This window comes from Lampris incognitus, chromosome 18 (assembly GCF_029633865.1).
Source record: "Lampris incognitus isolate fLamInc1 chromosome 18, fLamInc1.hap2, whole genome shotgun sequence".
Classification (NCBI taxonomy): Eukaryota; Metazoa; Chordata; class Actinopteri; order Lampriformes; family Lampridae; genus Lampris; species Lampris incognitus.
The window spans coordinates 39,428,281-39,453,280 of NC_079228.1; the positions used below are offsets into that span (position 1 = coordinate 39,428,281).

At 48.1% G+C, this 25,000-nt stretch overlaps 1 protein-coding gene across 3 annotated transcripts in view; it reads right to left on the minus strand.

Moving 5' to 3' along the window:
• Positions 1-25,000, minus strand: part of LOC130129011 (voltage-dependent calcium channel gamma-7 subunit-like) — a 31,357-nt gene that overhangs the window by 3,114 nt on the left and 3,243 nt on the right. For all 3 annotated transcript variants that reach the window (XM_056298806.1, XM_056298805.1, XM_056298804.1), the window contains exons 2-4: positions 17,968-18,054; positions 12,824-12,964; positions 823-968 (exon numbers count right to left, since the gene is read on the minus strand). In XM_056298806.1, coding sequence (XP_056154781.1) covers positions 823-968; positions 12,824-12,964; positions 17,968-18,054 — 374 coding nt within the window. The remainder of the gene's footprint in view (positions 1-822; positions 969-12,823; positions 12,965-17,967; positions 18,055-25,000) is intronic.

A 25,000-nucleotide genomic window follows, 5' to 3' on the forward strand; every position in this document is an offset into this window, starting at 1 on the left:
CTGGCTTCAGCTGAGGTTTTAGTCCCCTGATCAAGGTTTTGTACCAGAATCTCGAGAGGGTACTGAAGATAAACAGGGGTATGTGACAGGGCTGCTCTCTCTCAGGAATGTTTTTTGTATTTCTATTGAGCCAATGTTGTGGTTCAATAGAAATAGGAACTGTATTGAGGGATTGTCGTTACCAAACTGTGACACACAACTTGTTTTGTCAGCTTATGCAGATGATGTCATAGTCCTTATAAAAAATCCAGCAGATGTTGACGACCTGTATAAGGCTGTTCATGATTTTGGTGTGATTTCAGGTTAATTGGGAAAAAGTTACGCCTGAGCAGCTGGAAACTGGAGTGGTGGTTTTCTACGCCCGCCAGGGAACTTGTCATGGAAAAGAGATGGTTTAAATACCTGGGAGTCTTCTTCGGTAAGGACTTAACTGTCAAAAGAAATTGAGAGGGTGTACTGTAAAAAAACGGATGGGAGACTGAAAAGGCAGGAGACATTCCACACAGGGTGCTGACAGCTGATAATTCAGTCGCCTCTGTAACGTCTCAGGATGTTGTGTTGCTGTAAAGCCCCTTGAGGCAAATGTGTAATTTATGATATTGGGCTATACAAATCAAACTGTCTTGACTTGACTTGACACACTGGCACATACACACATACAGTTAGTTGTATGTACACACACAAATACAGTTGTATGTACCTGCCAGGGTTGATGTGTGTGTTCATTTTACTGAAACACCTGCCTCTGTTCCATACAGAACAATGTGTGGTTGTGTGTGTGTGTGGGGGGGTGTATGTGTGTGTGTGTGCACTCTGCCTCACTTCTTTGAGCAGGAAAGACGAGGCAGCGAAGGCAAAGGACCATCCATAGTGGTAGTGGAAGAACTGTTCAGGCTCTCTGGGTCGGTTCATCACCTCATCGTTGATACTGGAAATGTACAAGACAAGGCCAACCACCAGACTGAGACCTGGAGACAGACAGATAGACAGAGAGAGAGACACAGACAGAGAGACAGAGATAGAGACAGACAGACAGAGATAGAGACAGACAGACAGAGAGACAGACAGACAGATAGACAGAGAGAGAGACACAGACAGAGAGACAGACAGACAGAGATAGAGACAGACAGACAGACAGACAGAGAGAGACGGACAGACAGAGATAGAGACAGACAGACAGAGAGAAAGAGGGACAGAGAAAGAGAGGTGTTTATCAGACAGACAGAGATAGAGACAGACAGACAGACAGACAGACAGAGAGACGGACAGACAGAGATAGAGACAGACAGACAGAGAGAAAGAGGGACAGAGAAAGAGAGGTGTTTATCAGACAGACAGAGATAGAGACAGACAGACAGAGAGAAAGAGGGACAGAGAAAGAGAGGTGTTTATCAGACAGACAGAGATAGAGACAGACAGACAGACAGACAGACAGACAGACAGAGAGACGGACAGACAGAGATAGAGACAGACAGACAGAGAGAAAGAGGGACAGAGAAAGAGAGGTGTTTATCAGACAGATAGAGAGAGACAGAGAGACAGAGAGAGAGAAAGGGGGACAGAGAAAGAGAGGTGTTTATCAGACAGACAGAGATAGAGACAGACAGACAGAGAGAAAGAGGGACAGAGAAAGAGAGGTGTTTATCAGACAGACAGAGATAGAGACAGACAGACAGACAGACAGACAGACAGACAGACAGACAGACAGACAGACAGACAGACAGACAGACAGACAGACAGACAGACAGAGAGACGGACAGACAGAGATAGAGACAGACAGACAGAGAGAAAGAGGGACAGAGAAAGAGAGGTGTTTATCAGACAGATAGAGAGAGACAGAGAGACAGAGAGAGAGAAAGGGGGACAGAGAAAGAGAGGTGTTTATCAGACAGATAGAGAGAGAGACAGACAGAGAGACAGAGAGAGAGAAAGGGGGACAACAGAGAGAGAGAGAGACAGAGACAGACAGAGAAAGAGAGGGGGACAGAGAGAGAGAGGTGGAGGAGAGGCAGCATGTGTGGTGTGTGTCATGGAAGACACAGAAGGTAAATTACACATTAAATAACCACACTGCACACTGCAGATTTGTATCACATGTCAAAAAAGTAAGTCCCTTTAATCTGCTGTGTGTGTGTGTGTGTGTGTGTGTGTGTGTGTGTGTGTGTGTGTGTGTGTGTGTGTGTGTGTGTGTGTGTGTGTGTGTGTGTGTGTGTGTGTGTGTACTGACAATGCACAGTAATAATGTGCCCTAATTCTACTGCAAATAGGCAGCTAACTAGAGAAAACCCCAATGAGTAGGGTGGTAGTACACAGATAAACAAGGAGACACACACACACACACACACACACACACACACACACACACACACACACACACACACAAGAACAAATATCAATGCACCCATACTAACATACTCACACGTGCACAAGAGCACACACACTCACAAGTAAAACATCATGAACACGCACACTGGTACACTCATCTGCTAGCAGTCCTAGACCTACACACACACACAGCGAACTCATATGAGGACTGGACCAGAGCGGTCTACAGACCAGCCCATGCAGGACTGGACCAGAGCGGTCTACAGACTGGCCCATGTAGGAATGGACCAGAGTGGTCTACAGACCGGCCCGTGTAGGACTGGACCAGAGCAGTCTACAGACCGGCCCATGTAGGACTGGACCAGTGCGGTCTACAGACTGGCCCATGTAGGAATGGACCAGAGTGGTCTACAGACCGGCCCGTGTAGGACTGGACCAGTGCGGTCTACAGACCGGCCTGTGTAGGACTGAACCAGAGCAATCTACAGACCGGCCCATGTAGGACTGGACCAGAGCAATCTACAGACCGGCCCATGTAGGACTGGACCAGAGCAATCTACAGACCGGCCCATGTAGGACTGGACCAGAGTGGTCTACAGACCGGCCTGTGTAGGACTGGACCAGAGCAGTCTACAGACCAGCCCATGTAGGACTGGACCCGTGCGGTCTACAGACTGGCCTGTGTAGGACTGAACCAGAGCAATCTACAGACCGGCCCATGTAGGACTGGACCAGAGCAATCTACAGACCGGCCCATGTAGGACTGGACCAGAGCAGTCTTAAGACTGGCCTCTGCAGCTGACCTCGGACATCCTCTGCCAGCAGCTCTCTCGTGGTGCAACACGCCAAACGACATGCAAATGGACACGTTTCCCGCCAAACAACGACCCGCCTTGTCACAACTCACAGCAACTGACGCAGACACACGTACCTCCCCTCTGTCACACCGCCAACACCAGAACCCCCGGCATTTCACTCCGACCTGCGGTGTTAAACTCTAAATTCTGTCAGGATAAATACCCAGCTGAGATATTAATGCACTATATAAGTCAGTATGTCTGTTGTGAAACTAACTGACACCAAAATTAACATTTTAACAACTTTAACACTATTTTTCAAACAATTTAAAATGGCCGCTGCCCAACACCTGTAAATACTGCAGCGCCTCGGTGGTAGTCGTGGTGCGTCTGTAACGGCGTCTGTAACCAGACACGTTGGACATAATCAAAAAACAAGTTTAGACTATTTCTCTGCACTGGAGGGCGCTAGTGTGTTTCTAGGACACAGCAACGACCTTTACGAAGGAAATGACGCCACCAACACACGTCTTAAATAGTGACATGGTGTGCAAATTGCAAGCGGCCATTGTGACGGCTCGTGGTGGTTTTGGGTAGCTCTTATCCTCACTTTGTTTGTGCAGCTGATCTAAAACTCATTTTAATGCAAACATGTGCAGTTTTAGGAGCGTCCAGGGGACGGCAGGTCTGTATCTTTTTTTCACAGAGTTATTATGTGCACATAAGAGTGCATATGTTTATATATCCTGTTTTTATTTCTAGTTCTTCTTTTATCTTTTATTTCTATTTGTTTCTGTTTTCTTGTCTCTTGTTAGTGTTTAGTTTTCTTTACTAGCGTGTGAGTGTCTGTAATAGGACCCAATTTCCCCCCGTGCAGAATAAGTGTTCTGATTCTGATTACTAAACCCCGAAACTCCACAACCGTCAAAATCACTGTCCTGGTCATTGTAGTGTCCATTATTTGGAAGAGAAGCGCCTCACAGTTCAACACTGCTGGTGAGCCTACATGAGGGAGGAGGTGATGGTGATCATACATGAGGGAGGAGGTGATGGTGATCGTACATGAGAGAGGAGGTGATGGTGATCGTACATGAGGGAGGAGGTGATGGTGATCGTACATGAAGAAGGAGGTGGTGGTGATCGTGCATGAGGGAGGAGGAGAAGGTGATCGTGCATGAGGGAGGAGGTGATGGTGATCGTACATGAAGAAGGAGGTGGTGGTGATCATGCATGAGGGAGGAGGTGATGGTGATTGTGCATGGGGGAGGAGGTGATGGTGATCGTGCATGAGAGAGGAGGTGATGGTGATCATACATGAGGGAGGAGGTGATGGTGATCGTACATGAGGGAGGAGGTGATGGTGATCATACATGAGGGAGGAGATGATGGTGATCGTACATGAGGGAGGAGGTGATGGTGATCGTACATGAAGAAGGAGGTGGTGGTGATCGTGCATGAGGGAGGAGGTGATGGTGATCGTGCATGAGGGAGGAGATGATGTGATCGTGCAAGAAGGAGGAGGTGATGGTGATTGTACATGAAGAAGGAGGTGGTGGTGATCGTCCATGAAGGAGGAGGTGATGGTGATCGTGCATGAGGGAGGAGGTGGTGGTGATCGTACATGAAGAAGGAGGTGGTGGTGATCGTGCATGAGGGAGGAGGTGATGGTGATCGTGCATGAGGGAGGAGGTGATGGTGATCGTGCATGACGGAGGAGGTGATGTGATCGTGCATGAGGGAGGAGGTGATGGTGATGGTACATGAGGAAGGAGGTGATGGTGATCGTGCATGAGGGAAGAGGTGATGGTGATCGTGCATGAGGGAGGAGGTGATGGTGATCGTGCATGACGGAGGAGGTGATGTGATCGTGCATGAGGGAGGAGGTGATGGTGATGGTACATGAGGGAGGAGATGATGGTGATCGTACATGAGGGAGGAGGTGATGGTGATCGTACATGAAGAAGGAGGTGGTGGTGATCGTGCATGAGGGAGGAGGTGATGGTGATCGTACATGAGGGAGGAGGTGATGGTGATCGTACATGAAGAAGGAGGTGGTGGTGATCGTGCATGAGGGAGGAGGTGATGGTGATCGTGCATGAGGGAGGAGGTGATGGTGATTGTGCATGAGAGAGGAGGTGATGGTGATCATACATGAGGGAGGAGGTGATGGTGATCGTGCATGAGGGAGGAGGTGGTGGTGATCGTGCATGAGGGAGGAGGTGATGGTGATCGTGCATGAGGGAGGAGGTGATGGTACATGAGGAAGGAGGTGATGGTGATCGTGCATGAGGGAGGAGGTGATGGTGATTGTGCATGAGGGAGGAGGTGATGGTGATCACGCATGAGGGAGGAGGTGATGGTATGCTTTACCTTTTGGTTTGTATAATGACAATTTTTACAAGCTGGTACCAACCCAATGTCATAAATGTAATAGGTCCAAAATGCTCCCAACCCAAAGGAACTATGTGTTAGAAATGATCTCACATGGCGCCTGGGAGGCATGGCGGTCTATTCCGTTGCCTACCAACACGGGGCTCGCCGGTTCAAACCCCCTGGTTACCTCCGGCTTGGCCGGGCGTCCCTGCAGACACAATTGGTCGTGTCTGCGGGTGGGAAGCCGGATGTGGGTATGTGTCTTGGTCGCTGCACTAGCGCCTCCTCTGGTTGGTTCGGGCACCTCTTCAGGGAGGAGGGGGAACTGGGGGGACTAGCAGGACCCTCCCACGTGCTACGTACGTCCCCCTGGTGAAACTCCTCACTTTCGGGTGAAAAGAAGCGGCTGGCGACTCCACATGTATGGGAGGAGGCATGTGGTAGTCTGCAGCCCTCCCCCGATCGGCAGAGGGGGTGGAGCAGAGACCGGGAGGCTCAGAGGAGTGGGGTAATTGGCTGGATACAGTTGGGGAGAAAAAGGGAGAGAGAGAAAAAAGAAATGATCTCCCATAATGACCAGAAACATAAATCCAGCCATTTGCTCGTGGATGTACGTATTAAAACAGTTACACAACAGCGCTCAGTGTCACTTGTCCAGAAACAAAACGGACCAACAAACCCGCGTGAGCTCTGGAAGAAGGACCGCCGCCCCGAGTTTCGTCCTCTGCTGCCTGTTTAGTGTAGGCATTCATTTACTGGGGGTTTGTCAGTTAACAGATGTGTGCGAGTCTCGTCAGTGCTGGAGAAATGTGGGCTGTAGCACCAGGCACCAGCACTGCTGTCATCTATAATAACCCACAGTGTTTACGCACAACAAGTAGACGATGATTAGTGGCATAAAAGAGGGAAACGGGGGAAGGAAAAACAATACAATGCAAGAAAGAGAGAGGGAAGAGACAGTCCTGGTCAGTGAAGGACAAAGACAGAGAATATGAGAAACGAGATAGACGTGTTTTTATGTCTTTATACCAGCAGATGGCAGCACTGTGGTTAACTGCTCTAATGTCACACTGTGTGGGCACACACACACACACACACACACACACACACACACACACACACACACCACACACAGAGAGAAAGAGAGGAAAGGGAAAAGTGACAGTATGTGAGAGTGAGAGGAAGAGAAAATGAGAGACAGATGAAGGGAGGGAATTCACAAATAGGAGCAGAAAGAAATGGAGGGTAGAAAAAAAGACAGGGTTTTCCATCAGCCATCATATTCTGACCTCAGTACATGTTCATACATACACACATCAGCCAAAACATTACAACCACCTGCCTCATATTGTGTAGGTCCCCCTCGTGTCAGCAAAACAGCTCTGACCCGTCGAGACATGGACTCCACAAGACCTCTGAAGGTGTCCTCTGGTATCTGGCACCAAGACCTTAAGCAGCGGATCCTTTAAGTCCTGTAAGTTGCGAGGTGGGGCCTCTGTGGACCAGACTTGTTTTTCCAGCACATCCCACAGATGCTCGATCACACTGAGATCTGGGGAATTTGGAGGCCGAGGCAACACCTTGAACTCCTTGTCATGTTCCTCAACCCGTTCCTGAACAAGTTGTGCAGTGTGGCAGGGAGCATTATCCTGCTGAAGGAGGCCACTGCCATCAGGGAATACCGTTATCATGAAGGGGTGTAACTGGTCTACAACGATGTTTAGGTAGGTGGTACATGTCAAAGTAACATCCACATGAATACCAGGACCCAAGGTCTCCCAGCAGAACATCGCCCAGAGCATCACACTGCCTCTGCTGGCTTCCCTTCTTCTCATGGTGCATCCTGGTGCCACCTCTTCCCCAGGTAAATGACACACATGCACCCAGCCGTCCAGGTGATGTAAAAGAAAATGTGAGTCATCAGACCAGGTCACCTTCTTCCAGTGCTCCATGGTCCATCTCTGATGCTCACGTGCCCATTGTAGGCTTTCTCAGCAGTGGACAGGAGTCATGTGGACACTCTGACCGGTCTGTGGCTACACAGCCCCGTATGCAGCAAGCTGTGAGGCACTGTGTGTTCTGACACCTGTCTATCATAGCCAGCATGAGCTTTTTCAGCAATTTGAGCTACAGTAGCTCTTCTGTGGGATGGGACCAGATGGGCTAGCCTTCACTCCCCATGAGCATCAGTGAGACTTGGGCACCCATGACCCTGTCACCCGTTCACCAGTTGGCCTTCCTTGGACCACTTTGGGTAGGTACTGACCACCGCATACCAGGAACACCCCTCAAGAGCTGCCGTTTTGGAGATGCTCTGACCCAGTCGTCTAGCCATCACCATTTGGCCCTTGTCAATGTCGCTCAGATCCTTACGCTTACCCTGCTTCCAACAAATCAACCTCAAGAACTGACTGTTCACTACTGACTAATATATCCCACCCACAGGAGCCGTTGTGATGACAAAATCTATGTTATTCCCTTACCTGTCAGTGGTTTTAATGTTTTGGCTGGTCAGTTTATATATGTATGTATGTATTCCACAGATGTTCCTCAGCCTGCTGTTTCAGAGCAACACCACGCTGTGCTGCGGTGCTGTGATGTGATCAGAAACACACCTGCAGCTGAAACGAGGAAAATTATTCCAGCGTGTTGTGATGGTGGAGGAGGGGGGGTAGATAGATAGAGAGAGCGAGAGTGTGAGGGGGAGAGCGTGAGAGAGAGAGAGAGAGAGGAGGAGAGAGAGAAAGGGAGAGGGGGGAAGAGATATAAGGGAGAGAGAGGGGGAGAGAGTGAGAGAGGGAGGGAGAGGGGGGATAGAGAGCGAGAGAGGGAGAAGGGAGAGAGATATAGAGGGGAGAGAGTGAGGGGCGAGGGATAGAGGGGACGAGAGAGAAGGGGAGAGAGAGGGAGAAGAGAGGGAGAGAGAGATATAGAGGGGAGAGGGGAGAGAGGAGGAGAGGGACAGAGGGGGAGAGAGAGGGGGGGAGAGATAGAGAGGAGAGAGGGAGAGAGAGGGGAGATAGGGGGGGGGAGAGAGGAAGAGAGAGAGAGTATCATTGTGCTGTTTAGGTCATCACATGTCTGTTTATTCCTTACAGCACTGCACTGAAATCACTGCTAGATGCTGTTGTTATTGTCTGTAGTGTGTGTGTGTGTTTGGTTGTGTGTTTGTCATGCATGTGTATGAGTGTTGAGCTGTATGAGGTGCATGTGTATGACTGTTGAGCTGTGTGAGGTACATGTGTATGAGTGTTGAGCTGTGTGAAGTACATGTGTATGACTGTTCAGCTGTGTGAAGTACATGTGTATGAGTGCTGAGCTGTGTGAGGTACATGTGTATGAGTGTTGAGCTGTGTGAGGTACATGTGTATGAGTGTTGAGCTGTGTGAAGTACATGTGTATGAGTGTTGAGCTGTGTGAGGTACATGTGTATGAGTGTTGAGCTGTGTGAGGTACATGTGTATGAGTGTTGAGCTGTGTGAAGTACATGTGTATGAGTGTTGAGCTGTGTGAGGTACATGTGTATGACTGTTGAGCTGTGTGAGGTACATGTGTATGAGTGTTGAGCTGTGTGAAGTACATGTGTATGAGTGTTGAGCTGTGTGAGGTACATGTGTATGAGTGTTGAGCTGTGTGAGGTACATGTGTATGAGTGTTGAGCTGTGTGAAGTACATGTGTATGACTGTTGAGCTGTGTGAAGTACATGTGTATGACTGTTGAGCTGTGTGAGGTACATGTGTATGACTGTTGAGCTGTGTGAGGTACATGTGTATGAGTGTTGAGCTGTGTGAGGTACATGTGTATGAGTGTTGAGCTGTGTGAGGTACATGTGTATGACTGTTGAGCTGTGTGAGGTACATGTGTATGACTGTTGAGCTGTGTGAGGTACATGTGTATGAGTGTTGAGCTGTGTGAAGTACATGTGTATGACTGTTCAGCTGTGTGAAGTACATGTGTATGAGTGCTGAGCTGTGTGAGGTACATGTGTATGAGTGTTGAGCTGTGTGAGGTACATGTGTATGAGTGTTGAGCTGTGTGAAGTACATGTGTATGACTGTTGAGCTGTGTGAGGTACATGTGTATGACTGTTGAGCTGTGTGAGGTACATGTGTATGAGTGTTGAGCTGTGTGAAGTACATGTGTATGACTGTTCAGCTGTGTGAAGTACATGTGTATGAGTGCTGAGCTGTGTGAGGTACATGTGTATGAGTGTTGAGCTGTGTGAAGTACATGTGTATGACTGTTCAGCTGTGTGAGGTACATGTGTATGCGTGTTGAGCTGTGTGAGGTACATGTGTATGAGTGTTGAGCTGTGTGAGGTACATGTGTATGAGTGTTGAGCTGTGTGAGGTGCATGTGCATGAGTGTTGGGCTGTGTGAGGTACATGTACATGTGCTGAGCTGTGTGAAGCACATGTGTATGAGTGTTGAGCTGTGTGAGGTACATGTACATGTGCTGAGCTGTGTGAGGTACATGTGTATGAGTGTTGAGCTGTGTGAAGTACATGTGTATGACTGTTCAGCTGTGTGAGGTACATGTGTATGCGTGTTGAGCTGTGTGAGGTACATGTGTATGCGTGTTGGGCTGTGTGAAGTACATGTACATGAGTGATGAGCTGTGTGAGGTACATGTGTATGAGTGTTGGGCTGTGTGAGGTAGATGTGTATGAGTGTTGGGCTGTGTGAAGTACATGTGTATGAGTGTTGGGCTGTGTGAAGTACATGTGTATGAGTGTTGGGCTGTGTGAAGTACATGTGTATGAGTGTTGGGCTGTGTGAAGTACATGTGTATGAGTGTTGGGCTGTGTGAAGTACATGTGTATGAGTGTTGGGCTGTGTGAAGTACATGTGTATGAGTGTTGGGCTGTGTGAAGTACATGTGTATGAGTGTTGGGCTGTTTGAAGTACATGTACATGAGTGATGAGCTGTGTGAAGTACATGTGTATGCGTGTTGAGCTGTGTGAGGTACATGTGTATGCGTGTTGAGCTGTGTGAAGTACATGTGTATGAGTGTTGGGCTGTGTGAGGTACATGTGTATGAGTGTTGGGCTGTGTGAAGTACATGTGTATGAGTGTTGGGCTGTGTGAGGTACATGTGTATGAGTGTTGGGCTGTGTGAGGTACATGTGTATGAGTGTTGGGCTGTGTGAAGTGCATGTGTATGAGTGTTGGGCTGTTTGAAGTACATGTGTATGAGTGTTGGGCTGTGTGAAGTACATGTGTATGAGTGTTGGGCTGTGTGAAGTACATGTGTATGAGTGTTGGGCTGTGTGAAGTACATGTGTATGAGTGTTGGGCTGTGTGAAGTACATGTGTATGAGTGTTGGGCTGTGTGAAGTGCACCACAGAAACCTGCTAAAATAAAACTACACCACAGAAACCAGCTCCAATAAAACTACACCACAGAAACCAGCTCCAATAAAACTACACCACAGAAACCTGCTCCAATAAAACTACACCACAGAAACCAGCTCCAGTAAAACTACACCACAGAAACCTGCTCTAATAAAACTACACCACAGAAACCTGCTCCAATAAAACTACACCACAGAAACCAGCTCACAGAAAAGCCATGCTGCTAGATAGATAGATAGAAAGAGGGGGGTATAACGACATAGTACATGATGTGTATAATGTGTTCTACCCTGAGTCTGAACTTGATAAAAAAGGAAAAAAAGGAGAGAGAGTATTTTATCATTTCATCAGTAGCTCATTCACCCCTCCATCTCCGTCCTACAGTAACTACACCACAGAAACCAGCTCAGATAAAAGCCATGCTTCTAAATAGACAGACAGACGGACAGACAGACAGACAGACAGACAGACAGACAGACAGACAGACAGACAGACAGACAGACAGATAGATAGATAGATAGATAGATAGATAGATAGATAGATAGATAGATAGATAGATAGATAGATAGATAGATAGATAGATAGATAGATAGATAGATAGATAGATAGATAGATAGATAGATAGATAGATAGATAGATAGATAGATAGATAGATGGATGGATGGATAGATAGATAGAAAGAGGGAGGTATAAAGTTATAATACATAACGTGTATAATGTGTTCTACCCTGAGTCTGAACTTGATAAAAAAGGACAAAAAAGGAGAGAGAGTATTTTATCATTTCATCAGTAGCTCATTCACCCCTCCATCTCCGTCTTACAGTAATACCAGGACATGATACCTCACTATCCATCTCTCTATCTATCTCTCTCTCTCTCTCTCTCTCTCTCTCTCTCTCTCTCTCTCTCTCTCTCTCTCTCTCTCTCTCTCTCTCTCTCTCTCTCTCTATCTATCGCTCTATCTACCTATCCATTGCTCTATCTATCTATCCATCTATCTTCTTTTCGCTATCTTATCCTTCATTCAACCAGGAATGTGTAGGAGTGAGTATTGGCTCACTATGAACAGAGTAAACAGTATTTCCTGTCTGGTAAGGCAACATCTGGTGATTGGTAAGGCAACATCTGGTGATTGATTTGTCAGGATGTGATCGAATCATGAACTTTGGCAGCTTGATTTTAAAAAAAAGAAAGAGTATTTCCACAAAAAGAAAAACCCAAACGGCTCGGAACTGAAAACGTCCGGGTACACGGGTCTTTGGTGAGGGTCCAGCTTTTAACTGGGAGCCTGGGGGGGAGATGAGGAGCCGCCCTGTGTGTCCTGCAGCTCCCTCAGTGGAGAGCAATTATGACTGCAAATCCCATTCACTTCTCAGCCGGCGGCAAAGACAAGTGAAAGGGCTGACAGCTTGTCTCCTGCACAGACTTATCACGCCATCTTCATGCACAGCACCTCCTCCTCCCCCCCTGCTCATTCTGAGACTGCAGAGTTTGGTATTAAGGAGTGTTAGGTTTTTGGAGGGGGGGATTTTCTTCCCCCTTTTTCTCCTCAGTAGTATCCAGCCAATTACCCCACTCTTCCGAGCCGTCCCGGTCTCTGCTCCACCCCCTCTGCCGATCCGGGGAGGGCTGCAGACTACCACATGTCTCCTCCCATACATGTGGAGTCACCAGCCGCTTCTTTTCACCTGACAGTGAGGAGTTTCACCAGGCGGGCGTAGCGCGTGGAAGGCTCATGCTATTCCCCCCAGTTCCCCCTACCCCCCGAACAGGCACCCCGACCAACCAGAGGAGGCGCTAGTGCAGCGATCAGGACACACACCCACATCCGGCTTCCCACCCACAGACACGGCCAAATGTGTCTGTAGGGACGCCCGACCAAGCCGGAGGTAACACAGGGATTCCAACGCCACCCGGACGCCCGGAGTGTTAGGTTTTAATGTAGGTTTGAGCTCGTTATGTGCCGGTTACCTGACAGGATGAAGAATATGCCAGAGACGAAGGCGAGGATGGTGCGCTGGGGCCGGATGTGTCCTATGTTGCTGATGACGAAGGCCGTGAAGACAAACAGCAGGGAGACCATAGGGAATGGCGTGGCGGTGCGGACCATCTCTGAAGGAAGGGAGGAAAAGGCGAAGGAGAGGATGAAGGAGCGACAGACAGGTGAAATGAAAGTGTGAACACGACTAATCGCTCATTGTTTTAAGGTTTTAAGGAAGACCCACACCAACACAGGCGGGTTTTCGTTCCGTTTTGGCCTTCCATCTACACCAACCCGCCGTTTTCCACCACTGAAAACCGAACTTTTGGAAAACACTGTCCAAGGTGGATAAATGTCAAACTCTTGCCTTCACGTTGTCATGGTGACAGTAAACTTTCAAAAATGATCAGAAAACTGATTTTTACCCGCTTTTCGTGAAAACAGCGTTGTCAAACGGCGTTAGGCCGTTTTTTTTACTACTTTATTAATCCCCATGGGGGGGGGGGGTCTTTCTCTGCATTTAACCCATCCAAGCTGTGTAGCTAGCAGCAGGGGGCACCCGAGGACCAACTCCAGTTCTTCTTTCCAATGCCTTGCTCAGGGGCACAGGCAGGAGTATCAACCCTAACATGCTTGTCTTTTAGATGGTGGGGGAAACCAGAGCACCTGGAGGAAACCCACCGCAGACACGGGGACAACATGCAAACTCCACACGGAGGACGACCCCCCCCAAGGTTGGACTACCCCGGGGTTCGAACCCAGGACCTTCTTGCTGTGAGGCGACAGCGCTAACCTCTGGCCCGCTGTGCACCAGTGTGGACGTAGTGTAAAACGGCTGGAACGGTTCAGCGTTTGCTTCAGAAAGACTGTGATGGCGTTGAGGGGTCAGTCCGAGTCCCGTTTCAGCCTCGCGGTCACATCAGAATCCAGTATTTAGACTGGTGGGGCCGTCAGACAACAGTTTACCCTCCGTAAGAGCTTTTGTTTGTACATCAGCCCTATTTAGACAGGATCCACTTCTCAAACAACATCTCAGATACAACTCAACAGTATTTCGACACCACGACAGAACAAAGGTACCACGAAGCAGCAGCTAGTACTCATAAATGGTACCGGTATCAGTACATTTCTAACCATACCCTTACCCAAACCGCCGCGTGACAATTGTTCCCTCTGCACGTTTTACTTTTCACAGAAAAGAAAAACACACAGTATTTGCAGGGAGATGGTTTTGCGACCCACTTGAGACGGTTCGTACAACAGGACGCAGTAACACTTTACAATAACTACACAATAAAAGTATTAGTGAAGTACTAGTAACTACTGAATTCATCACCTGTAAAGCAAGACATGCACCACGGTTAGTGTGTTAATAGATGTTTTATAAATACTTATTAGTACTGCAAGTCATGATTAACGCATGCGCAAATGTACATGCAAATATTTTGTTAATCATGTACTTATACTTTCGAGAGGATCTTATGATCCTTTAGGCTTTTGTGAGTCTCAAGGTGCTGCGGGCCTTTCAGTCTCATGTGGAAATGCTTTGTAAGGCGTAGATACAACATACTTCACTAACAACTAGTAACTACCTGAATTAACCATGACACGCAGTACCGCTGTACTGCTAACGACGCTAAAACAAGCGCGCCTGGGTCTGCGGTGGTGTACTGGTCTAAGCATCGGCTTTGTGTCGATGCAGTTGCCCACTGGGGACCGGGGGTTCACGCCTCGGTCTCGTCAGATCCAGCTATGGCTGGACTCGATGAAGCAGCAATAACTGGTTAACGCTGTCTCCGGGAGGGGGGCGGAGTCGGCTTGTGTTCGTCACATGAATGCGTCTGGGTGGGGGGGGGGTTCGGCCTGGATTCGCCTTGTCATGAAAGTGGCAAGGCGTCTCCTTCCAGACTGCCGGCCGGAGAGATGCAGTTGGCGAACGCGTGCAGTACGAGGGTGGGTGTTTGAACTAAAATCGGGATCGATTGGCCACTAAATTGGGAGAAAAAAGGGAAAATCAGAATTATTTTTTTTAAACGAGTGCGCCCACCTGGGAAAGGTGTTGAGAGGACAACAGGCCACGTGTCTGTTCCTCAGTTGAGCGGCAGAGTGGCGTCTTACCTCAGAAAAAAGAAAACGCCCCGACAGCAGAAACACTGCGAAGGCGGTTGCACCTGAGCTCGCCTTCCCGGTGTCAATCATTTACCAGCGTTTTTGGGGCGAGGTCGCCAAACCCGACACTCTAACAAACACATTCGATTTGTACAGGAAGCCTCTGACGTGAACGTCCCCATGAGGTTCTCCATGCAGCACGGCGGCCTTTGAGATGAGCCACGGTGGAGCTGGTCTCAGGGTAGGAAACGGGGGGAGATGCTCGGACTCATTACACCCCCCCCCCCGTTCTCCCCAATTGTACCCACCCAATTACCTCACTCATCCAAGCCACCCCGGTCTCTGCTCCACCCCCTCTGCCGATCTGGGGAGGGCTGCAGACTACCACATGCCTCCTCCAATACATGTGGAGTCGCCAGCCGCTTCTTTTCACCTGAAAGTGAGGAGTTTCACCAGGGAGATGTAGCATGTGGGAGGATCCTGCTAGTCCCCCCAGTTCCCCCTCCCCCCTGAACAGGCGCCCCGACCGACCAGAGGAGGCGCTAGTGCAGCAACCAGGACACATACCCACATCCGGCTTCCAACCAGCAGACACAACCAATTGTGTCTGCAGGGACGCCCAACCAAGCCGGAGGTAACACAGGGATTCGAACCGGCGAGCCCCGTGTTGGTAGGCAATGGAATAGACCACTACGCTACCTAGACGCCCCCCCCCCCCCCCGGACGCCTCTTTGGACGCCCCCTTGGACTCATTACAAACCTTCCCCTAACTTTCTCTTCGGTTTCTCTTCAGTTTGTTCTTGCAACAAGAAGTGTGCGAGAGAAACTGACACTGAACAGTGGAAGTGTTGTTTTTTTTTTTTTACTTTATTGATTTATTTTGACCACATATATTCATCAGTCATTATGTTCAATACATGTGCCATTATTTTGACCAATCACATCATAAACATCGTTTATGTTGTTAGAGTACATAGACTCAGATCAGCTGTTTAACCGATCTATAAACGAGTTTCCTTCCTCAAATACTGAGTCAGACACCAACATGTACCAGACTGACACGACAGTACATGACAGTATACACCACACGTAGTATATGATCATATACTATACCAATAGTACATGATAATATACCAGATGACAGTATATGGTGGTATATCAAATGTATAGAATATGATAGTATACCAAATCGATAATATATACTACCAAACTGATAACATATATAGTATAGTATAGTATAGTATAGTATAGTATAGTAGAGTAGAGTAGAGTAGAGTAGAGTAGAGTAGAGTAGAGTAGAGTAGAGTAGAGTAGAGTAGACCGATAGTAGGCTGACCAGGCCGCCGACCTGGACGTGCAGGCTTTCAGGACGGCTGTCATGGGGCTGCAGTTAGAGGACGTGGCTTTCGATGATGCTGGTACCACGCTCCTGTGTGATGTCTCCACAGGTCAGCTCCAGCCCCTCATTCCCACCAGATGGAGGCGGTGTGTTTTCGACGCTGCCCATGGCTTCTCCCACCCAGGCAAAAAGTAATCTCAAAGACTGGTGGCGGCCAAGTTCATCCGGCACGGGCTCAAAAAAGATGTGAGACGGGGCCGACACCCACGTGGAGTGCCAGTGCTCTTCTTGCACCACCATAACAGAGCCCCACTGGCACAGTTCCCGGTGCCCAAAAGGAGGTTTGACCACATAAACGTGGTCCTGATGGGCCCCCTGCGCCCCTTCCACGGTTTTACTTACCTCCTCACAATGGTGGACAGGACCACTCGATGGCAGGAAGCCGTCCCACTGTCGTCAATGATGTCCACAGAGGTAGCCCCGGCATTCATCGGGACCTGAGTCACCAGGTTCGGCACCTCGTCTGAGCTCTGGAACGCAGTTGCAGAGAGACTAGGGGTGAAGCTCCACCACGCCACCACGTACCGCCAATGGGTTGTGCGAGCGGTTTCACTGCTCTATGAAGGACGCTCTTCACGCCAGCCTCAAGGACAGCAGCTGGGTCGACAGGCTCCCGTGGGTCATGCTGGCCCTTAGGATGGCCCCTAATGAGTACCTCCAGTCCTCATCTGCTGATCTGGTTTATGGCCAGCTGCTGCCGGTCCCAGGGGATTTTGCCCCCAACACCACGGCTCCCTGGTCTGCAGCCCACCAGCGGACCATGCTTCTGGATAACGCCTGAGTTTTTGCACCAGTCCCCACTTCGCAACACAGCCTCCCAGTCTCATGTCCCCACATGCCTGCCATCAGTAGAATACATTTTCACCTCCCACGATGGCCACCATGGACCCCTGCAGCCTCCCTACGATGGCCCGTTGTGCATCCTGAAGACCGGGAACAAGCACTTTGTCGTGGACGTTGATGGCAAGCCGGAGTGCATTTCTGTGGCTCGCCTCAAACCGGCTCATCTGGACTTGGACCGACCTGCTGGACTGGCCCAGCCCCCGTGGTGCGGGGGGGGCGCCCTCCTACCTTGCCCCCACCCCCCAACAAGACCCCCGAGGCTCCTCCACCCCCCTCCCTACCTCCACGCTGCAGCGTTCGTAAGGCCCCTCCAGTGGGAGCCCCAGACCCCGCTCCTGTTCGGCAGAGCCGTTCCGGCCAGGCCAGCCGGCCCCCGCCATGTTAAGGACGTGTGTAGTTGACACTTAACGGACCTTTGGACATAATTCACCAGAGCCTGCTGTTGGTATTAAGTTGACGTGCTCAGGTTAAGAAGTCGGTGTGCAGCCGTGGTCATGCAGCACCATGTTTGTTCAGGCGGTGTGGGCAAATAAAAAAAGAAATGACACACGCATCTGTGTAGTCAATGAAAGAAATCGTACGTCTCTACTTTCCTGCAATTTCTACAAACCCCAATGTTGAAGTTTAAGTCCAAAGTTAAACTTTACTGAGCTATTATTACTTTTCACTTTTAGGTCATTAAATAAATATTTTGTGTTGAATAAGGAGGGCGAGATATGCAAATTTATGTTTGTGCTTGTTTTTAGTTAATGAGCTTGAATGTGTGTGTGTGTGTAAGCTTACTGAGTATGTTGGCAGTGTTTTCTGTTGTGATCTCAATCTCTGGCTCTGTAAAATACTCTGATGCCACACATCTCCCCTTCTCTGATCCTGGAAGAAAGAAAGAGAGAGAGAGAGAGAGAGAGAGAGAGAGAGAGAGAGAGAGAGAGAGAGAGAGAGAGAGAGAGAGAGAGAGAGAGAGAGAGAGAGAGAGAGAGAGAGATTTTGATTTTTGACAATACTTTAATAATAATAAGGAGGATAAAAACCAACATGGTAAGTAACAGATTCATCTATCCATCCATCCTTTATCTGAACTGCTTATCCTGCTCTCAGGGTCGCGGCGATGCTGGAGCCTATCCCAGCAGTCATTGGGTGGCAGGCTGGGAGACACCCTGGACAGACCGCCATGCCATCACAGCGCCACTCCCCCCCACAGACACACACACATTCATACCTAGGGACAATTTAGCACGGCCAAGTCACCTGACCTACATGTCTTTGGACTGTGGGAGGAAACTGTACCCCCGGGGGAAACCCACACAGACACGGGGAGAACATGCAAACTCCACACAGAGGACGACCCGGGACAACCCACCAAGGTTGGGCTACCCCCATGACCTTCTTGCTGTGAGGCAACCGCGCTGACCACTGCGCCATCGTGCCGCCCCAGTACCCGATTCACAGAATCTAAATCTTTGCAGGACACTCCCAAAGATCAGCTCATCATCCACAACACAGCAAAGCACATCTGTGTAACACCACACACTGCGAAAACTTTCCAGATTTTTCATCATTTTGAAATAGCAAAATCTACTTTTAAACGTGCTTTTTACATTTTTATAAACACAAAAACAGCATCATCATCCTCCCCAGCATCCTCCATTCTGTTTCTTTGGCTCAGATATACGGCCATCTTTGCCCTCCCCACAATGAAATTAAAAAGCTGGCATTTGACTGTTTTTCTGAGAGTACCTGTAGCCCAGAATGAACACGGGTTTCGAAAAGACTTCCCCAAACAATCCGAAAACATTTTCCAGCAGCAGTCGACAACATTCCATGAGACAATGAAAGACAGTTTCACGATCAGAGCAAAATGGGCACTCATGGCTAACATCAGAATTAATAACAGAGACAAAAGCATTAACAGCCACGATACCATGTAAAACCCTCCACCGCAGGTCTCCAGCTCTTTTGACCAATGGTGGTTTGTACAGCGCTCTCCACTCAGGTCCAACACTGTCACTCAGACCTAAGTGAGCCCTCCATGGAGTATCTGGTTTACCATGTAATTTGTCCCTGTACAGAACTTTAACAAACATTTTGTACACTGACCTCCCATTTGGAGGAATTCTCACTTTTTAAAAGATGTCCCGTACAGTCCTTAAAATCTGGGGAAATGCTCATTGAAGGGAAAACATCATTCTCATCAGGTCCAACAGAGCCATTATAATACTGGATCAACAGTGTCGGCTCACCACTTGTGAGAGCTTCCCTCCATTTGTTAAGCAGCAGAGTGAGGACACGAGTCGATCTCAGTCCCAAGCAGGAGACAAGAGGAGCTGCATTGCTCATATTTGGACCTGCAAGCTGAACTACATGTCCCAGAGTCGCCACATTCGACATACAGAACCGCCTGAGCAGAGTTGGTCCCGCTTGACAGACTGCACTAAAACGGGTGCCATGTATGATTGGTTCCTGGAGCAGCCAAAAACAAAGAGCAGTGTTGTCTCAGTCTCTCTTTGTTTAAGAAATTCCACACCTTGAATAGTCCACAGCAGAATTCAGGTAGTTCCTTGATGTTAAGCTGCTTTAAGTCCATCGAACCCAAAGATCTGTTCAGTCCCAGTCCACCTAGCTGACTCGGAATGCAAGCCAGCGACCTCCACACTAACTCAGCAGGACCATACAAAAACCTTTGTAGGAACTGGAAACAGAAGGTAGTCCCCCTGCTGCTCAGGTGGATCAGGCCCTACCCTCCTTCAACCCTCGGCAGATACAGCATACAATGAGGCACCCAGTGCTGTTTGTCCCAGAAGAAGTTGACAAGAACAGCCTGGATCTTGGACAGCAGGTCTGGTGTGTGTGTGTGGGGGGGGGGGGGCAACAACTGACAGGCAATTCCATAACATTGATGATACCAAATTGTTAGTGATCAGGACTTGACCTCTGTAGGACATCTTGGTTAAAATCCACTTCCACTTTGCTAGCCAAGTTTTGACCATTTCAAGAACATTTCCCCAGTTTTTAAGAACAGACTGATCACCTAGAAACACTCCTAAATATTTCAGCCCCTCCACCTTCCAAATCAACCCCCCAGGCAAACTGAGCTTTTTCCAGTACACCCCCAACACTGAGAGCTTTGCTTTTGATCCAGTTAACTTTGGCTGAAGATATTAAGCCAAACTGGATGATGTCCCTCACCAACATGTCAATATCCTGCTGACTGTTCACCAGAATTACTAAATCATGTGCATCGGCTGACAGTGTTAAGGGTGCACTACAACCTGGGATAGTTATACCCTGAAGGTCAGATCTGAGTTTGTGTAACAGAGGCTCAAATGCTAGGGAATACAACATGCCTGCGAGGGCACAGCCTTGTCTAATTCCCCTTTGCATTTGAAAAGGAGCGCTCAAACCACCATTAACTTTCAGCACATTCTGAATGTCACAATACAGAACCTTAATTTTGTTAATAAAGCCAGGACCAAAACCAAATGCCCTCAATGTGAGCCATAAATATTCATGCTCAACGCGATCAAAAGCTTTTTCTTCATCAAGTGATATGATGCCAGCTGTGAGGCCAAACAGCTTACAGATCTCTAAAAAGTCTTGAATCAGAATGATGTTATCTGAAATCAACCTTCCAGGTACACAGTAGATCTGGTCACAATGAATCACTTGTACCATCACTTTCCTCAGCCTGGTTGCCAACACTTTTGAGAAGAGTTTATAATCAGTGCAAAGCAGTGACACAGGCCTCCAGTTTTTTAATGGACTGTAGGTCACCTTTCTTACCCAATTTCCCCTCGGGGATGAATAAAGTATTCTGATTCTGATTCTGATTAGGCAGTAAGGTGAGAACTGCCCTCCTGCTAATGGCAGATGCCCTCTGGCAAGACTATCATTTCGCACTGCCAGCAGACCCCCTCCCCTCCAACCACCAACCAGAAAGATCTGTAAAAATCAACAGGTAGACCATCAATTCCAGGAGCTTTCCCACTCTGCATACTCTGCAGAGCAGCATAGAGTTCATCAGAGGAGAGAGCTGCTTCCAACTCTACATTACTCTGTTGTCCAACCTCCAAGACACTGCCTGCTCCTCTCTATTCTCACATTTAAACAGATTACTGTAAAAACTGACAGCACACATACGAATTGCAGTACGGTCATTCAGCACCTGCCCAGTGTCAGATTTTAAGCTGTGAATGAACCTCTTCTGTCCATTCTTACGCTCCAGCCCAGAGAAAAAGTGTGATGGGACATCCATCGGGGCTACATGTTGAAAGCGGGACCTGACTGAAGCCCCCTGAGCTGAAACACCCAGCAGGTTGTTTAAACCAGACTTTTTCGCTGCGAGTGCCTCAGTATGGTGTTGGTCTCCTGTGGCCTCAGCTAAGTCTTGGGGTTCCTCTACTTCAGACTCCAGAGCATTCACTGAACTCATTAAGGCTTGGGTGACATTCCGCGTGTACTGCTGACACAGTTGTCTTATTTGGATTTTTCCAATATCCCACCACTGTTATACAGACACAAAATCAGTTTTTACCTTGGTGGTTTTTCCAAAAACAAACAAAAGCATCCTTGAAGTTTTTATCCTCAAGTAAGGCCGTGTTCAAATGCCAGTGAGCACCATTGGGTTTTACACATTTTATAAAAGACAGAAACCATTACTAGCGAGTGATCAGAAAAACCAAAAGGGCTGATAACACAACTTTTGAACACATTAAACTGATGTTTCTAACAATAAAAACTATCAAGCCTGGCCATACACATCAAGCTACCCTTAACATGTGTCCAGGTGTCCAGGTCTCTGTTTATTGTGAAACCCTCTCCACACATCACACAATTCATGAGCCTCAAAAAGACGAACCAGATGACTGCGAGGCAGTGTGTGAGGCTCTGCATGGCTCCTGTCTAACCTGCTGTCTTCAGTACAGTTAAAACCTCCACCAATAAATAATAAATATTCCTCACTGTTACAATTCTCAATAACTTCATTTAAAACATCTAGAAAGACTAATCTCTTCACTCCCGCAACTAGAGCATAAATATTAATAAACACCATTTTTATATTTTCATACACTGCTCTTACTTTTACCGGACGACCTTTAATAACTTCTTCAGACTCAGCAGACTGAGGAATACAATTCCTGGAAAAAAGAATCCCAACTCCACCACTGTTACTGGTTTTGTGACTTAAAAAGGTCTCACCAGTCCATTCTGTCCTCCAGTCAGCCTCGTTATCAGCAGTACCGTGGGTCTCTTGTACAAAAAGCACATCTCACTTTTTAAGAGCACACAGCTTGAAAAGAGAGGCCCTTTTCTCATCACCCCTTGCTCCATTTAAATTTAAGCTACTTATTCTTATGTCCCTCATACTACAGAAAAAATGTTGCAAAACAAAAACAAGTGGACAAAGAAAGAAAAAATGGAAAAACTTATTCATCATTCTCTAGCTGTTTTTTTACCCTTTGAACTATTTTCTTTAAATGGAAAGTTTTCTGTTCAGGGAAATCTTTCTCCCCCAAGACCACCAGGACTTCTCAGAAACGTCTTCACCGAATCAGGGAAGAGCTGTAAATCAGGGACCACTTCTTCAACTTTAACATTTCTAGCTCCCTTAGTATCCTGCAAAAACTTCTTCATACTCACTAGAGAGTATCCATTCTTTTTTCGAGTCCCCGTCTGCGAGGAAGCTAGAGACTCCACATCACTCTCATCACCTTCACTCTCATCCGACTGCAGACACCTGCTCTGATGAGAAACCCTTATCGCTATACTAGAAGGCGGAGACACCTCATCAGGTTTCCTCTCCTTATCTTTGACATTAGAAGAGTCTTTCTTTATCAACATCACACGTTCCTCCTCCAGACAACATCCTTTGTTTCAGTCTGTGTGTCCTTTACATCACAGGTAATACTGTCTGTGGGACACTTTTCAACAACCTCTACAACAGTATCTTTATGTGCAGGACCCGGATCAGCAGCAGCGGGTCCTGAACCCACAGCCCCCGAACTTGCTGAGCCCAGATCATCAGCAACTGAACCAGCAGACCCAGATGAGCTGAACCAGGAGCAGCAAACACCTGAACCAGCAGCCTGAAACTCAGCTTCACTGTTTTTTTCCCCTGCTGTTTGTTCCTGCTCTGACCTCGGCGCCGCAGTCCCAGTTTGCTCAGGGCCCTGTGCTGCAGTCGCACCCTCATTTGGCTCGGCAGTTGGTTTCTCTGGACAAGAACGGATGAGATGACCCTGCATTCCACAGTCAAAACATTTCATTTTCCCCCCCGAAAATACACACACATTGTAGTCAAAACCAGCCACTCTGAACTTCAACATCAAATTTAACTCCGTGTTGTTCCTCAGAACCATGAAGACCTGCTGCCTTCTGAGGGACATAACATGTTTTAAATGTAGAGACTGGCAGCTCAGAGGAATCAGTTTTATAGGGGACATTATTTGTCCATGTCTCGCCAGTTCTCGCTGCAACATTTCGCTGCTAATGAACGGAGGGACTTTGGACAAAATTACCTTTTTGGCCGGATTAACCAGCGGCACCACCTGAACAAAGGTGTCCTGGATTACCACGCCTTGCTCCACAACCACGTTAACTTTATCAATACTGTCCAGAAACACGACGACTCCACTATTCATCCTAGATGCAGACTTAACACTGTCATAACCAACGACTTCACCAATCACTAAACTGCAATCTTCCACCGAGCAACTGGAAGTTGGAGAGAGTTTAACTCCATCTTGGCATGTGAGCTCCTCCAGCCCCACGCCTCCGATTCCACGAGTCTGCATGACTCCCAGCCGGGCCGGTCGAAACCGCTCCGGAACCAAAATCACCACAACGACAGTATCCATCCATCCATCCATCCATTATCCAAGCCGCTTATCCAAATCAGGGTCGCGGGGCGTTGAAGCCTATCCCAGCAGTCACGGGGCGGCAGGCGGGGAGACACCCTGGACAGGCCGCCAGGCCATCACAGGGCTACAACAACAGCAAGCCTGTCAAAATACAAACCCACAAAAACAAGAAGCAACCAAAGACAGAAAGGATAGAGAACGCACTCACGCTGAAACGTGACTCACTCTCACCAACTTCCGCTCCCAGCATGCACTCCGAGAGAGAGAGAGAGAGAGAGAGAGAGAGAGAGAGAGAGAGAGAGAGAGAGAGCGAGAGAGAGAGAGAGACTTGCTCATGTACAAATTAATACACCAACAAATGTACACATACACTCTCATACTGTACACATTAACACTCATACAAACTTACACAAGCATACATACTATACACTGCTGACCATACACGCAAAAACACACATGCTCACACACATATACAAAAAACAAATACAATATAGATACACACACACCCACACACACCAGAGACACATAAACCAAAAGCATACACAAATAAACAAAATATACACACAATGACGCAAACAATTCCTGATATGTTGAGATGGACACAAATGCAGCAGCACAGGCACTGTTTTTTGACTCTTCTGTTCCTCTCTCAGACACACACACACACACACACACATACACACACACACACAAACAAGAAACAGCCACTTCAAATGCCACTAGCATGTTCCTCCTCTGACCTTTTGTACCGAGCATCAGACAACATGGAAACACAAACATGGCCGCCTCCCCAGAGCGACGCCGCCACCACCCAGAAAAGAGCTGCACAAGTGAGGACAATTCTCTCCCCCCCCCCTCTGTCTTTCTCTCTCTCCTCTCACCCCTCTCTGTGTGTGTGTGTGTGTGTGTGTGTCTCTCTGTCTCTTTGTGTGTCTCTTTCTGCTTTCTCTCTCTCCTCTCCC